At 37.2% G+C, this 15,486-nt stretch overlaps 2 protein-coding genes across 2 annotated transcripts; both read right to left on the reverse strand.

The window, feature by feature from the left end:
* Nucleotides 1-5,060: 5,060 nt before the first annotated feature.
* LOC111381151 (LEAF RUST 10 DISEASE-RESISTANCE LOCUS RECEPTOR-LIKE PROTEIN KINASE-like 2.4) lies at nucleotides 5,061-7,057 on the reverse strand. The gene is made up of 2 exons (XM_023004893.1): nucleotides 6,476-7,057; nucleotides 5,061-6,399 (listed from the first exon to the last, which is right to left on the reverse strand). Exon 2 carries the CDS (start codon nucleotides 6,332-6,334, stop codon nucleotides 5,270-5,272), a length of 1,065 nt encoding a protein of 354 aa, XP_022860661.1. The 5' UTR covers nucleotides 6,335-6,399; nucleotides 6,476-7,057; the 3' UTR covers nucleotides 5,061-5,269.
* A 213-nt stretch (nucleotides 7,058-7,270) lies between these two features.
* Nucleotides 7,271-8,475, reverse strand: LOC111381145 (LEAF RUST 10 DISEASE-RESISTANCE LOCUS RECEPTOR-LIKE PROTEIN KINASE-like 1.2). The gene is made up of 2 exons (XM_023004886.1): nucleotides 8,417-8,475; nucleotides 7,271-8,207 (listed from the first exon to the last, which is right to left on the reverse strand). Exons 1-2 carry the CDS (start codon nucleotides 8,473-8,475, stop codon nucleotides 7,361-7,363), a joined length of 906 nt encoding a protein of 301 aa, XP_022860654.1. The 3' UTR covers nucleotides 7,271-7,360.
* Between the last annotated feature and the right edge of the window lie 7,011 nt (nucleotides 8,476-15,486).

The raw sequence follows: 15,486 nt of genomic DNA on the forward strand, positions 1-15,486 counted from the left end.
CCTATCTAAACAGGTGGGAGAAGAGGAGGTACTATAGCTTGGGATGCCACCTCATGAACGTCAATCTCCTCCTTGGTGGCTTCATCTTCAGTCTCCATGACATGACTTCCTTCCACCGATATTTGTGGCTCACCCCCCTCCAAAAACTCCGACCTGAGTCCAGATGTATTGACGGCTTGGAAGTTGGCCTCAATCCATTCCACCACCTCAGTATAGGCAAACCTTCACCAGTAAGCACCAAAACTTTGGTATGCCTCCGTTAGGTGGAAGTTGGTAATGTATCTTTTTTCTATCTCACCATCAGCAGCCTCAGCCTCCTTCCTCACCATCTCAACCTCCTCCACTAAACCAGAGATCCAAAAATTCAGCTCTCCCACCTGCTGCTTCAGAGAAGCATTCTATTTATTGTCCAACTCCAAGGCCTCAGTAGCAATTCTCTAATGGGCGTTAGAAGTCTCCACCCGCTTTATCAGTGTGGCCACCTCGCTTGAGACAAGTGGACCTCCTTTTTCAAAGTTTCAATTTCTTCTAAAGCATAAGCGAGCTTCAACAACTCTTCGGCTTTGCTCTTCTTCAAAGCCTCCACCTCAGACTTAGATTTCATTGCTGCTTCCTCGGTCTCCTTAACCCGAGTCACATATCCACTATTTTTATTCATAAGGTTTTTAGTCAGGGCCTCTGCCTTAATTGCAACCCAAATGGCCTCATCATTTGGCTCACTATCGCTGTAAACATTGCATCACACTCACTGGACTCTACAAAAGACTGCCAACATTCTGTCCAGTACTTATAAAATGTTGCTGAAGCAGTTTGCACCTCCGGAGGTAGCACAGTCATAACCTCTGGAGCTAGCTCGTCGCTCCTGGAAGTTACGGAAAGCTTCAAGCGAGGCGAGGGTTCCGTCGAGGAAGACCCACTGGATGTCTTCCCTTTCTTCGAACTACGACGAGGATCCGCCTCACTGGCCCTTTTTTGGGCCTCCTTACAGCAGTAATCGATGCTGCCATCAATTTTTCCCCAGCAAGATCTTCGAAGTGAGGTACAGGTGGGCTGGCAGCTGACCCATCTACTCCAGTAGTAGAAAAAACTTGCTTTTTTCTTGGGGACCTCCTCTACTTTTCCCTTCCCTTTGTCCAAAGGAGGTTTCCCAGGAACATCTTGGGTAGCAGCCTCCTTGCTGACCTATCAAGCTGATCCTTCACCCGTCTCTCGGCAACAGATGAGGCCTTCACCCCCTTTCTCCCAGCAGTGGAAGTCGCTGCTTAAATAGTGGCCATGTCTGGGGTTGGATGTTTCCTTTTCTCAAAATTTTCTGTCAACCAAACCAATGAGAGCATCAGAATTAAAAATAGAGCTGATAAAATGTGACAATAAAAGCCTACAAAAGGTAAGAAACTACCTCGATCGGCCATCAAATTGAACTCCTCAAAAAATTGCCTCGATACGACGAGCCTCTCAAACTCTCACGATAGTGCCAAATGTAAATAAATGTCCTTGATGAGCTTAAGCCCCGATGAGCTCAGCTCAAACCGATCAACACTTCCTCCAGGGTCAAACAGAAAGAATATCAAATTACATGAATAGTATTATCTGCATAAAACATTCAAAGAATGTCGCTCACTGGCTTCAGAATACGAGGTTGGAACTGTCACATGGGAACAGTGTCACCACCGTACGCCTATCGCTTTTCCCTTGTCCAAAACCATGTCTCCTTCCCCCTTTTAATAGAGTAGTGAAGGCCTATAACAAAGTGAGCATGTGACCCCATGGACAGAGAGAATATCACCCTTTGGAATTTTTTTTTCCTAATGATCTAGGTTGGAACAAGTTTTGAAATACTTGGAGTGGCATGTCCTCATCCAGTGAGGTCTTTTTCCAAAGGAAATACGACCCCACCAGTTGAGCCCACACATTTGGGACAAGCTACGTAGGTGCCAACTCAAACAACCTAAAAATAGCCCTAAAGAATCGGTGCAAAGGAAGGCAAAGCCCTACCTTTAGAAGGAACTCACTGATAGCTACACAACCCGACCTCGGGTAACTGGCTCGCTCATCAAGAAACGGGGCTAGTAGTTCGATATCATATGAATGTGGTATTTTCCCCTTACATTCATTAAGAAATAGGCGTTTGCAATAGATTGAATTTTTTCGACCCCCAACCCTGATCGCCGTCCCTTTCCCCAACTATGGGTAAACAACTCCGACCAGCCATAACGGCTCCAGTCGGGTCGGTAGTACTAGCAAGTTCCACCCCCATCTCAACACCCAACCTTCTTATATCTACCTCTTCAGATGAACCAGATGCCATAATAGTAACAAAAGTTACAAAATTTCTTAGATACTTAAAAAAAACTTACTTTACAAAAGCACAAGTGTTCTCCAAAAATTGAAAATGAAAAATGGCAAAGTGAAGGAGACAGATCAAAGAGAATGCAAGCGACTCAGAAACACAAATGCAAAGCAAAAGTGAAAAATGACTCTCGCCCCCATTCCGTCCTTTTTATAGCCAACCCCATTTAATCATGATCGTCGAATTCAAATGACATAATTCCCTAGCCGTTGATCTGGTAAATTAATCCTATCCATTTGCAAGCCTACCGCTTCCTATTCTAAGGCCCAAATAATGTGGTACTCCCCACGCACCCCACTTCACCTAAGAAATAGACTTGCATGCCTGCAATTGCCACCCATGTGCATTTAATGCGTCGTCAGTTATGTGCATCAGAATGGAAACCGTCACCAGCTGTCCTATCCAGAGATAAACAAAAATAGCTAATCATTACAACACAACGCTCAAGACCCTTCATATATTCCCATGCTGGCCTATCCAACCCCTCTTTGTGACACTTACAATCTCGAAAACAGTACTACGCAAAAGTACCTCGGCCTATTTCTTAAAGAGCTTTGACTCTAATATGAAAGCACCTCAATTGATCCCCCTTGAAAGTCCCAAACTAAACTGGGGTACTATAATCTCAAAATTCAACGTCACCACCCTCTCACAAATTCTAATTCCCACATCAATGTTGGTAAAATAGACTTGGAGAACTAATATCTATCAGGAATTTCTATTCTTGGAATTTTGCTTGGAAACTTCGGTATTAATTACAAATTTTATGTACCACATAAATGATCGAACATAGACTTGATGGACTATTATTACTAGTCAATACAGAAAGGTCTACGTGGAGACCTCATATGCATACACATGGCGAGCACCCAAGAATTGGTGCAGAAAGGACTAAGGTCTGAAGCTGTCAAAGGAATTGCCGAGGTCATTGCACTAAATTAATCCCAGGTGGTTCACCTTCTGCCGCTGAACTACTCTACTACCCGAAGTCCTTGACAAATAGAAGAGCGTCGAACAAGCACGTCTCCAGAGTTGACTGATATGATGTGCATAGAAAATAAGTGTCAAGAATGTCAGCGTAGCTTATAGAGTGGCTGACATCTTGTCAAAAGTCTATCAATGTAATTAATAGCTGACAGAATTGATGTAACATTTAGGGCTGGCAGATCAGGCCATGTGGATCCAATCTTACGGTTACCACATCAGCCTGATCACTATAAATAGGAAATTATTGTATCAATTGAGAGATCTTGAAAAAATACAGTGAAGAGAATAATATACTTGCGTTGTCCATTATTCACCTTCTTCCACAAACATTCATATTTACATTAGAAATACTAAATAATACGTCCATGTGTATATTATCTTGTATCAAATTCAGTCGACCATTTTCGAAGGTCAACACGTTACCCAAACATTTCATGATTATTCACGATATTTGATACCCAAAGAAAAGGGAAAAATTCACCTAAAATCTGATTACTTAGACATTAACACGTTTACATAAGGAAAAGAGAAGAAAACTAAGAGGGATACAAAGTATAAGTTTAATTATTTAGTAGTATAGTTTGATGTTTTTAAATTCAATCGGTTCCACGGTAATTTATTAATTAGTGTAGGTTATTAATTTTTAAAACAATTATTAAAACATCATTTAATGTATATTTGCTAATATCACTACATATTTGAAGGTAGTAGGAAATTTTCATCATACTAATTTAGTTTTATAATGTTCTCTTAAATTTATAAGAGAGAAAAACTTCAAAGAAGAAATGTATCTTTTTCTTTTGATCTTTTCTTGATTGTTAGTTTTGAAGCACCAAGTTCTTGAAATCAAAATCTTTCGTAATTGAAGAAAGTTGGAAGTTCAAATTCAAATTCGGACCAAGATTTGATTACTGAGTTTAAATAAATTCTTAATCTAAATTTCTTGTTTGTATTTTACACGTGAACACGTAGTTATTAAATTCGGCCCGGCCTAGTAAACCTGTGACCCAAGCATTGGGTCGGGTCGGACAATATCCTATTATACAAATGCAATTGACCCGGTCAAAAATCAAATTTGACTGGGTCAATTAGTTGGTTTCATACAATTTTCGGGCAAGATCGGCCCGATTGATTTTGAAACCAAATTTTAAAATTTTTTACATTGAAATTTTAGGGACCAAAGATTTGAACACTTGACCTATGACCAACTAGAGGTTAAATTTACCACTAGAGCATCCAACACTTTATTGTCTTTTGTGGGATATAAAATATATTTACCCAATGACAAACTTGCTATCTTCCGAAATCATTTTTAAAAAAAAATTAGTTTAAATTTTCACTCATTTGTAATATCAAATAATTATTTTATATACTATTTTATTTTTAAAAAAATTAACTACAATAAATTTAATAGATAATACACAGAAATTTTTTATCAATAACTAACAAAAGGGTAAAATATACTTTTTTAATATTATATGCAAAATTATAAAATCAAATGTAATCATTATCACTAATGAATGAGTTCAAAAAATCATTAATTTGAAGGTATAAAAATAAATAGCGACTAAGAACTTGAAAATTTTAATTGTCTCAAACAAAAAATATATAAATATAAAATTATACTTTAAAAACAATACAATATTTCTAAATAATGGCCCACCGGTCTGACCACTAGTTCACCGATCCGACCAGTAATTCGATTGCCCAATACTTTGACCAGGTTAAGTCTAATAACTATGCGTGAACATATAGTAACGATCTCGTATTCTTAAATTAAAGAAAATTTTTATATTCCAGGTAATTCTTGTTTAGCATTTTAACATTAACAACTTACAAATTGCTAGAGAACGAACAATAGAGATAATTGCTTTTGTGCTTGGTCACTAGGAGCCACCAATCACCACGCGATCCCAGAAAGTTTTAATGGGGTCATTGCTCAACTTCATGAATATCAGAGAAAGCGAGTGATAATTCAAAAGTTGAAGGATGTGCTAATTCTCTTGACTGTAAAAACAAGTAGGGTCTAGGTGGGATTTGTAGAGATTTCATGTTCCCTTCTAACATTTCTATAACCCTGCTCATTGATGGTCTAGTCGCAGGATTGGTTTGTATGCACCATAAGCCAACTATTAACATTGTCTTTATCCTCAAATGTTCATTTGCATTCACAATGAAATTCAAATCAAGCTCAGCATTCTGTTCTAGGTTCTTATATAACCAATCAGGAAAATAATTTTCGCTTGAATGATCAACTCTGACATCAATATTTTTCGTCTGTCCAGCCATTTCCAAAATCATCATGCCATAGCTATAGACATCTGACTTATGAGAAACATGTCCAACGCTTCTATAAACTATTTCTGGAGCTATATACCCTATTGTCCCTCTGGCCCCCAGTATTGACACTATACTAGACCTATTGGGGCAAAGCCTTGCCAAACCAAAATCCGATATTTTAGGGTTGAAGTCTTTATCCAGAAGAATGTTATGAGGTTTAATGTCAAAGTGCAAAATCCGCATATTACATCCTTGGTGCAAGTATTCTATTCCATGAGCAATGCCAACTGCAATTTGAAACAATTTTTCCCATCCTAACTGACGTTCTGCTATGGAGCTATTGTGGTTTATGAACTTTTCGAGAGATCCATTGGCCATGAACTCGTAAATGAGAGCTCTTTTGGAACCCTCAAAGCAAAATCCTAGGAGAGTGACAATGTTAACATGGGATGTTCTACTGATGCTTGCAATCTCATTGATAAATTCTTCTCCATTGCCTTTTGATTCTTTCAAAATCTTTACTGCTACAAGACGACCATCGGATAACTTTCCTCTATACACACTAGCAAAGCCCCCTTCTCCTAAGTTGTCACTGAATGAATTAGTCATTTTCTTAAGATCAAAGTAGTTGTATCTTCTTGCTGCAAAATTCTCATTGTTCTTCAAAAAGAGTTCAATGTCCTTATCGTTTTGCGTCTTTTTCTTCAAATTCAGCATGTACTTCCTCTTGTTGAAAGCGAATAAAATTATGGAGAAGAGAACTACCGCTACGACTGAAACACCTATGATGAAAAATGATATCAATACTATTTATAAAGAAAAAAATAGAAAAATGGTACTAAAATTTGGAAGAGTTACCTGCAATCAAAATCAGTTTCAATTTATTTCTTCCTGTAGCTGAAGTCAAAACACGTGTTAGATTAAGAGAACTTTATAAAAATAAGATGGGAACTTATTTTTTCTTAGTATGCTCTCTTTTCAACATATAAATCGCTACAGGGTATAATTCATGAACATGTGATTTCATACAATAGTGGAATAAATTTATCTGGTGTTAAGATTTTATGTCGAATTACCTGTTATAGAAAATCACATAACCATTATAGATTACAATGCTAAAAGACAAAGTGGATTGGACATAGACGTCTGGTGTGGACTAATTTCTTTGAGATGATATTATGACGTGAATGAGGTTTTAGGGAAAAGATTTCTGGGTTGGACTTATTTACATCATAAAATTGGTTCAAAGAAAGTAGTCTACCCCGGGAGTCGATGTCCAATCTAGTTCTAAATTTTATATAGTGCTAACTTTGTCCCCTAGTGGTCCCACAGTCACATATTTGGATTCAAACTAATTAGATGCATCATTTTGGGCTTATGGAAATTCAAATTGAGAATAATAAATATTTAAGGTGTTTGGAAATTACAATTTCAAAATTAAGAAATATGTTATTAAATTTTAAAAATTAGGTCATGATTAAAATTTATTAATTAAATAAATTAGTGAAAATATTTTATTAATTGAATATAATAATGTAATAGTGTTATACAATTTATGATCACGATTATGTACTAATCACAATCGCATAATGTCATGATCACAAATTTTATAGCTCACAAATTATCAAATTAATTGATCACATCTTATTTTTCGATCACAAATCACAAAATTCGTATGTCACAACTTATTTAACAATCACAGATTATCAAATTAATCGATCATAATCACCTAAACTTAGGTAATTATAACATACCTGAATCTGCACTGCAACCCAAGGGACGGGGTCTGTCAGGGCAGAAGCAACGGAACATCAAAGTAGTGGTGTTAAAGCCACATCGGCCGCCCTCTCTCTCACATGTACTGCATTCACTGGATGATGAATAATTCAGTTCAAACCCTCTTCTCAAAATCTTCTTATACTCTCCCACTACAATCCTCTCTTCATCACCATGCACTTCCACCAGTGCCGCCACTATTTTTTCGCAATTTTTCAATCCCTTCTGCAAATTTTCATCCTTATCACAAATTGCTAAATCCAAATTATCTCTTTTCTCACCCGGACAGTCAACCTTGTATCGCAAAAGATCATTAGGCAACGGTTCAATACAATTGGACAAAAAATAAAGACTTGTTGCATTAACATACTGAAACTCTCTAATAGGAAGTGTCGTGTTCCTGATTTGTGGAAGGCATCTGCCGTTTAAATTACTCAAAACAGCAGCATTATAAACACGAAAAGAACGACGAGGATAGGAAATGTTTTCAACTATATAGTCATTTTCTGTTGAACTAATCATTGGATAGCCATGTTTTCCGCACTTGAGATGGAATCCGGGGTAACCGCAGTAGGATTTTTGCAAACCTTCAATATAGAATGGAAATTTAATTTTTGGGCCATTGTCACAATTCTTGGACAAGCATGCATCGTACCGAAAATCAGTAGCAGAAGATTTTCTTGATAAAAGGATAAGACAAAATACACAGATATCTAAAGATGTGAAGAAAACGGTATATTTCATGCTTTGGTGAAGTGAATTCCAAGCTTCAGACACAAATGGTTGGTTTTCTGTGTTTTCCTTGTTTATTAAACTAATAAAGGGTCATTTCAAGAAAGTCGCAAGTATTGACCAATCTGTGAGTCCAGTGTCTGTATAGTGAAATTCTTGAATATTTGTGCAAGGTTTTACTGGTTTTTCATTTTGCGTGTTGGAATATGCAAGAAAGAGGCCATACATCAATTTGTATCTTTGTGCAAGTGGATGGAAAAAATTAAACTGGTCCATTATTCAACCAATTACATTTGTGGACTATATTGCAAGCTGTCCACTGCTGATGGAATGTTTCTACCGTAGTCCATGCGATACTTCTCTCCCTTTATTATGCGTAATTACTACGTTAGGCTGAATATTACGACGACATCGACTTAGTCGCTATCGTTATTGGATATTATTTTTGAGTTAAGAAAGAAGTGTTTAGAAGTACTTAAAAATTAAACTCCCTTTAGATTTTATTTTTCTATATTTCGTGCTATTGGAACTTATTTTGACCTGAAAGATCAATAACCAACATTATGAAACGGAGTCGCAAACACAAGATAATAATTATTATTTATGTTGAAAAAATTAGATGTTGATATTAAATTTGAGGTTTTATCTTAAAATGTTGAGACTTGTTAAAAGGATTAACTCAAGCGCTAGTCCTTATATCTTGATTAGTATTTTTATACTAAATCAACGTGACATTTTACTGTCAATATACTCCTTACAAGATATATAGTAGCTCATTTGAACACACCAATCTTGAAATTCGAATGATCACTCAAACTATAGACAGATTGAATTATTTATTTAAGTTTAATAGACTCTAGTATCATAGTAAGACTTAAAGCTTGATCTGTTAAAGCTGGATAAAACTTAAGCAAACTTTTATAAGATAAGTATTAAGTGTATAATTATAGACGTTCCATCTCAAGGGAATTGATTAAAAAATTCCATGCTTGGATCATATAATAATGTGCATATTGGCAACGTTGATCTATATTTTGTGTATACCAAGTGTTCCACTTTCCTTTAGAAAATGATGTCCAAATTTGGCTAATATATTTTCAAACATTTCATTATTATTCACGATAATTTGATAAATCACCTAAACATTGATTGTCTAGACATTTACACGTTTACTTAAGAAAAGGAAAAGAGAAGAAACCAAGAGGGAAACAAAATAAAAGTCTAATTCTTTCGTGCTACAGTTTTAAACGTAACACAATATGTTGTTCAATAATTAATTTATTAGTTTATAGAATATCTATCATTTTTTTTATTTAATGTGTATTTGCTAATGCCTCTTACATACTTTTAGATAGTTAAAATGTCTTCGATCATGCTAATTTACTCTTATAACGTCCTATGAAATTTAGAGAAGGAGCAACAAATAGTCCATGAAGAAATAATGGATGAAGATCTCATAGCAACAGCAGGTCACAAGACCAACATGAAGAGGATATTAATGATGATCGACTTTTGTATAACAAAGATAAATTACGTGTACTTCACTCATTTATTTCTCTTTTTGACCTTTTAAATTACACTAATGCTGTAATTCATAGGTACTCCAAGGTAAAGAGTTAAAATCATTTTAAAAATTAAAAAAGCCTCTAGATAGATGATTCCCTAAGGAATGTGATTCTGCAAATTAATTTTTTGATTTTTTATATTAATTATCAGATGCAGAAAAAATAAATTACCCCTATAAAAGAAGACCAATTTCATTAAATTTTGAGAAAATTATCAAAATAGTCAACTTTTGGTGTTGCATTTACAAAAATGTCACTTTTTTTTTGACATTACAAGAATGTAAAATTTAGACAATTTTAGACATATTTACCCTTAAAACCAAATTTAAATATCCTATAGGTCCTAATTAAATGAGATTAGACCAATCAAAGAAATTGTACAAAATTTTCAAAGAGTGTCTGACAAAATTGAATTATTGAAAAAAAAAAAAGTAGACAACACGCACCAATCCCCCAAGTCGAAGAACCCTAAATCGCTCGCACACTCTCTCATTTCACTCAATGAAGTGAACGAATCTAAAGAAGAATTCCACTAAATATCAGAAAATTGCCAGCAATAGTTTAGCCATTGTATCTAAACTGCTCGGAATGACGAAATGAAAATCGGCAGAGCAAAATCCACCCAAGGTCCCAAACTCCATTTGAAACCGGCTGAAAAGTGCAAACAGTAAACCCTTAAATTTCCATATTTCAATTCCAAGTAGAAGTAGCTGCTCAGCTGGACGACCGGAGGTGGTGAAGTCTGTGGACTGTGCGTCACTCTCAGTATTCAATCTCACACAGTTCAGGTCTTCTTTTTTATTAATTCAAAGCAATTTTGTGAGCCCTTTTTCAAATAAATTCTGTATTGCTTGTGGGTTATTGTTTTTAAATTAGAAAGAAATGGTTGATGATGTGAAATTGTTGTTGTCTGTGAAAATATATTAAAAGATTATGTTTGTTAACTCTTCTGAATATATTATCCCATATTCGGCAGTTGTTGAAAAGATTATGTTTCCTTTTTTTCAGAAAAAATATATTATTTTAGTTAATTCAACCGTAAGGCATCCAAAATTGGGCTTGGGATTCACCAGACCTTGCAGAAACTATCTAAGCTTGCGAATTGTAAGGCAGGAACTGACATCTTGGTTGATTTTTACCATGTGTTTTTGTGATTGGTTTTCTTCTTGTTCTTCTGTGCTGAAAATGAATGCAGTTTGATCAGATGCTTTGTCTTCCCCTTGAATGACCTGAGATAATGGTAAAATGGATTTAAGTTATCTTTGCATCAGACGACTTTGATGTTTTCCAATGAGGTCCCATATTACTTGATCCTTACTATAAATCTGTAATTGCTAAAAGATGAATCTTATTCAATTTTCAATGAGCTCTTGGTCCTTGATACCTTCTTCCTCTTATTTTGTTTTATTTTTTTAAATTTTTTTGGTGAAGTCCATTCTAGATAAGGTAATGTTCTTTAGGCCTCTTACCTTAACAAAATGGGGAGTTGGCTTTGCCCCATCGCGTAGTATATTGATTGGCTAAAATTTTACAAAGGAGTTGGACTTCAATGAACCTTGCCTTCTTGGAAATATAATAAAATTTAAGGAAAGAAACCTAGTCTATACTTGAGTTATGTTTGCAGGTAAGAGAATAAAGGAACAAGAAACTAAGGCCACTTACATCCTTATGCTTGAGAAACCACATTTATCTATTCTAAGCAATACATTAATCTCAGCAGTTAACTCTTGTTATTGAAAGCTTGAACTTTATATATTTGTATCCCCGTATTAGCTAAATGGTAGGCAAATGTACTGCCTTCTCGCCAAATATGGAAAAACTGAATGTTGAGCCTACTCTCCCAGTGGTGAATTTCTTCTAAATAGTATTGCACTTTCTAAGGTTCATCTATGCCTTCCTTTTTATTTTTATTTATTTATTTTACATTGGAAAAGTGAATCAATCTCTGCCCATATTTGGGCTGTATCCAAATTGATCGCATAGCTTAAGAAGAACATGAGCCATAGAAGTCATAACATGCAAGGAGAACTTTACCTACATGATTCTTATCACACCCCCACCTGCAGCTAGATTTGATTTCCCTTTGAGACATTCATCAGAGTTTAGTTTGACAACATCAATAGAAGGTTAATGGACTAAAATTAATTGAATTTGATGAGTCTTATGGCTGTCTGAGAGGAGTCCACTTGGTGCAGAGGGCATCATGTGCTTTCTTTTGAGGACATGTTCAATTGTTTCTTGATACTTACTTTTAAATATAACTAGTGCAAATTCTGCCTCTTGCTTTGGTTTTATGCTATAAGTGGTAATGCAATTGTGCACAAATGTACATGTTGTATGGGGCTGATTGCATAAGTTGCATGGTAACATGGGTCAAAATCCCAATACAAAAGATATCCCTACTTTGACGCCAATGCGGGAAACAACTTCTATATAATTCATGTCTTGTCAAGATTTAAAAATTATGAATTGTAAAGATTTAAATATTTGAGTGTTTATCTGAAGAAGGAGCTTCCTAGTACGCTGCATCATGCAGCTAGTGCTCAAATTCTGCTAGTTAAGACTTATAAGTCCAAGAAGGGTTGAAGGTGGAGCTGAAAAGATGCATTGTTCTCAATGAGGACCATTTTTATTGTTTGTTGAAAGAAGGTCACGTCTTTTGAGATTGTTGAGATTTAGAACTTAGTTATGAAAATTCTGAACATGCAAGGAGCTGGTCATAATGGAATATCATCATTTCTACTTGATGTTCTTCTGCCCATCATTAAACTCATTTAGGTAATTAAATGCAGTAGTACTGCATGAGAATACCAGATTGAATTGGATATACGCGAAATCGTAAGCATTTAGTGTATTTTCTCTTTATAACTGCTTAAGCATCAATTAGTTGGGTCATGATGTCAATTTCTAGTTTCTTGATTTCAGTATTCTTCATGTGTGAATATGAACTTTCTCTTCATACATATGTCGTGAACTTGATATCGTTGCTTCACATTTCAGCATTCAGCACTGTGGTCTCTATCAAAACCATGAATTCTTTAGGTGTAACTTATAAGAATCAATATTCTGTGGGCTGATTTGGAAAAGGGATTTGACCATTACAAATTAGCTTTAATATTACTTTTGCTTATACTTGATATAGACTTTCAGTTTATAATGCGTAATAATTAATATATTTGGAGATTGGTATTCAAGAAATGTGGCATTTTCAATATATGCTCCTCTTCAATACATTTTTTATGCACAACATTTCTTTCTGTTGTTGCAGAACTAAACTTTGTGGAGTGTGGACGAAGAAAAGAGATGTATCTATCCATAGCTCTTTGCAACTGCTACAACTAGACGAGGTAAAAGCACTTTCTTCTCTCTTGTTATGGTGAAAGCACTTGCTTGCCTTCTACTGTAACAGTCGTTTTTTACTTGGTTGCTTCATTGTGTTTACATTCGTACTTTGCATGGTTGGCTATGAAATGACTTTCTAGAATTAATATCGACGTTTTCACATTCATTGTCATTTTTGGGATGACCGAATTCGGGCATGTTCTACATTTTGATATAGGGTACCATGCATATGTAACATCTAAGTTTTAAAGCGTTTTGTGAATTTTCGGGAGCCTGGTTTCTGCTGTTATGTAGCAAGTTTGTGGGTTGGGGCACCATGCATACGTATGCCATATTTATGTTGAAAACTGTCATTCTCGACATTTGCCTCCTGTTATTCTCGACAATTGGCTGAACCCCGACAGATGAATTGTCGTTTCCGATAGTTAGTTACGGTCATTCTCGACAGATGATGTATACCACTGTAAGGCAGAGTGCAGTCATCTGTCGACACAGGTTTCAATGACAGTGTCTCGACAAATGATGTTGGGCACAGACGACACTACACGTACGTCGAGAAACAACATGTCTGTCAAACATTCAGATGTCATTACCGCATGTATTTTTGCACATTACAAAAAATTTTTGCTAATATTTTATTTTGTTTAATATTGCAAGCACAATTCGCCATAATAAATGTTTACTGCAACTTTGGGTAGATGATATGTTCTTATACGTCTCTCGTATTATTTGTTCCAATTGATGTTCTTATGGTCTAACCATTATCTTTCATCTGCAGATATTATGAAATTTCAATTTCTGGTACCCGAGAATGTACGGTTGCCAGCGCGTATCTCTCAACGGAGCAACTTGAAGTATATAAAAACAGTGATGGATAACTTCGACGACCGACTTCGGGCTGACTTTCGCGACTCCTGCCTTGGGTTTCTCGCTGACGTTTCTGAGATCTAGTTTTCTGCTCAGCTGATCTAGGCATTGGTGTGCCGAGGGATCCGTTGCGATAAGTCCCATGAGTTGTGGTTCAACGTGTAGGGCCACCTTACCCGGTTTAGACTGCAGGAGTATACTATCATCACTGGACTGCATGCTGGGTCATTTCCGGAGGGCGATCGGTACACAAAGGCATTGGAGAAGAGGAGGCTGAAGGAAAAATATTTCAAATCGCTGGAGAAGATTTCATGTGCCAAGTTGGAGAAAGCCCTTCTTCACGCGTCAACACCCCGGGCAGATAGATACAAGTTCGGGCTTGCTCTAATTGTGGAAGGAGTTATCACTGCTCCAGATAACAATATCGGCATTGATGAGGATACGCTTGCCATCGTGGATGACCTGGAGCTGTTTTTTGCGTACCCCTGCGTGAAAGTGGGGTATAGGCGTTTGTTGAAAGGATTCTGAGGTACTTGGGCATGTAAAAGGAGCGATGCGAAGATGAAGAACAAGAAGGACGTCAGTTACACAATCCACGAATTTTCGATTGTCATGCAGGTACGAACAACATTATGTTTATTTGCTTTCTTTGTCAGTATTAGACCATACCTCCATAGTGTTTGGACGGATATTAATGCGACATTTGTTTTGTTATCGTCCGGACAGATTTGGGCATACGAGACCATGCCCGAACTCGGCGAATGCTTCGATGAGCGTGTGGGTGAACGCTCGTCCCGGCTTCTGTGCTGAACCTCCACCAAACAACCGCAACAGCGTAGATACGATGCGTTCTTCAGGGACGTACAGGTCATGGACATTTTTCATTTGCCTTTCCATTATTTTGTTTAATTGGGAATAGTATGCATTATATTTTAACTACATGTTCTCCCTTGTTTCTACAGCTGCACGTGCACGCCACACTGCGTCCCACAGAGGCCTAGCGTGATCTGACATACATCGCCAGTTTGGTGCCATTTCCCGACCGTCCAGTGCAATTTTTGGACAACCTCGCTAGGAAGGTTGTCGGCCCACAGTTCCATGAGGCGACACCAGCTAGTGGGGGAGATGACGGTATCGATGCAGGTGACGAGCATGACGATGAGTCCGGTGCAGGGGTCGAAGACGTTGACACATCTGCGAGCGATAGCTATCACACATCGGAGGGCAACGGGGAGGATGTGTCTAAGCTTGATGACAGTGGAGAAAGCGGTTGCGACCCCTCCAGCGAGATCGGTGGTAGTGACAGCGAGAACAAAGTGGATGCCTCAGGACGGCAGTCGGGTACATTACCCACTCCAGTGGTTGCCCCATCCACATCTGGGGTTCAGGGTACGCGTGGTGGAGTGACTTTGACGAGGGAGGACATGGACGACATGTATGATCAGCGCATCCTCTTCGAGATGAGGTTGCGGACCGTGAAACTTGAAATCATGCAGCACGTCACCGAGGAATTCGCCAGACTGAGGGACTTCATATCTACCTTGGTGCCCCCGTCTAGTGGCACCTCCACTTCCGCTGCGGCTCCGG

The sequence above is a fragment of the Olea europaea genome, unplaced genomic scaffold, assembly GCF_002742605.1.
Source record: "Olea europaea var. sylvestris unplaced genomic scaffold, O_europaea_v1 scaffold2261, whole genome shotgun sequence".
Taxonomy (NCBI): Eukaryota; Viridiplantae; Streptophyta; class Magnoliopsida; order Lamiales; family Oleaceae; genus Olea; species Olea europaea.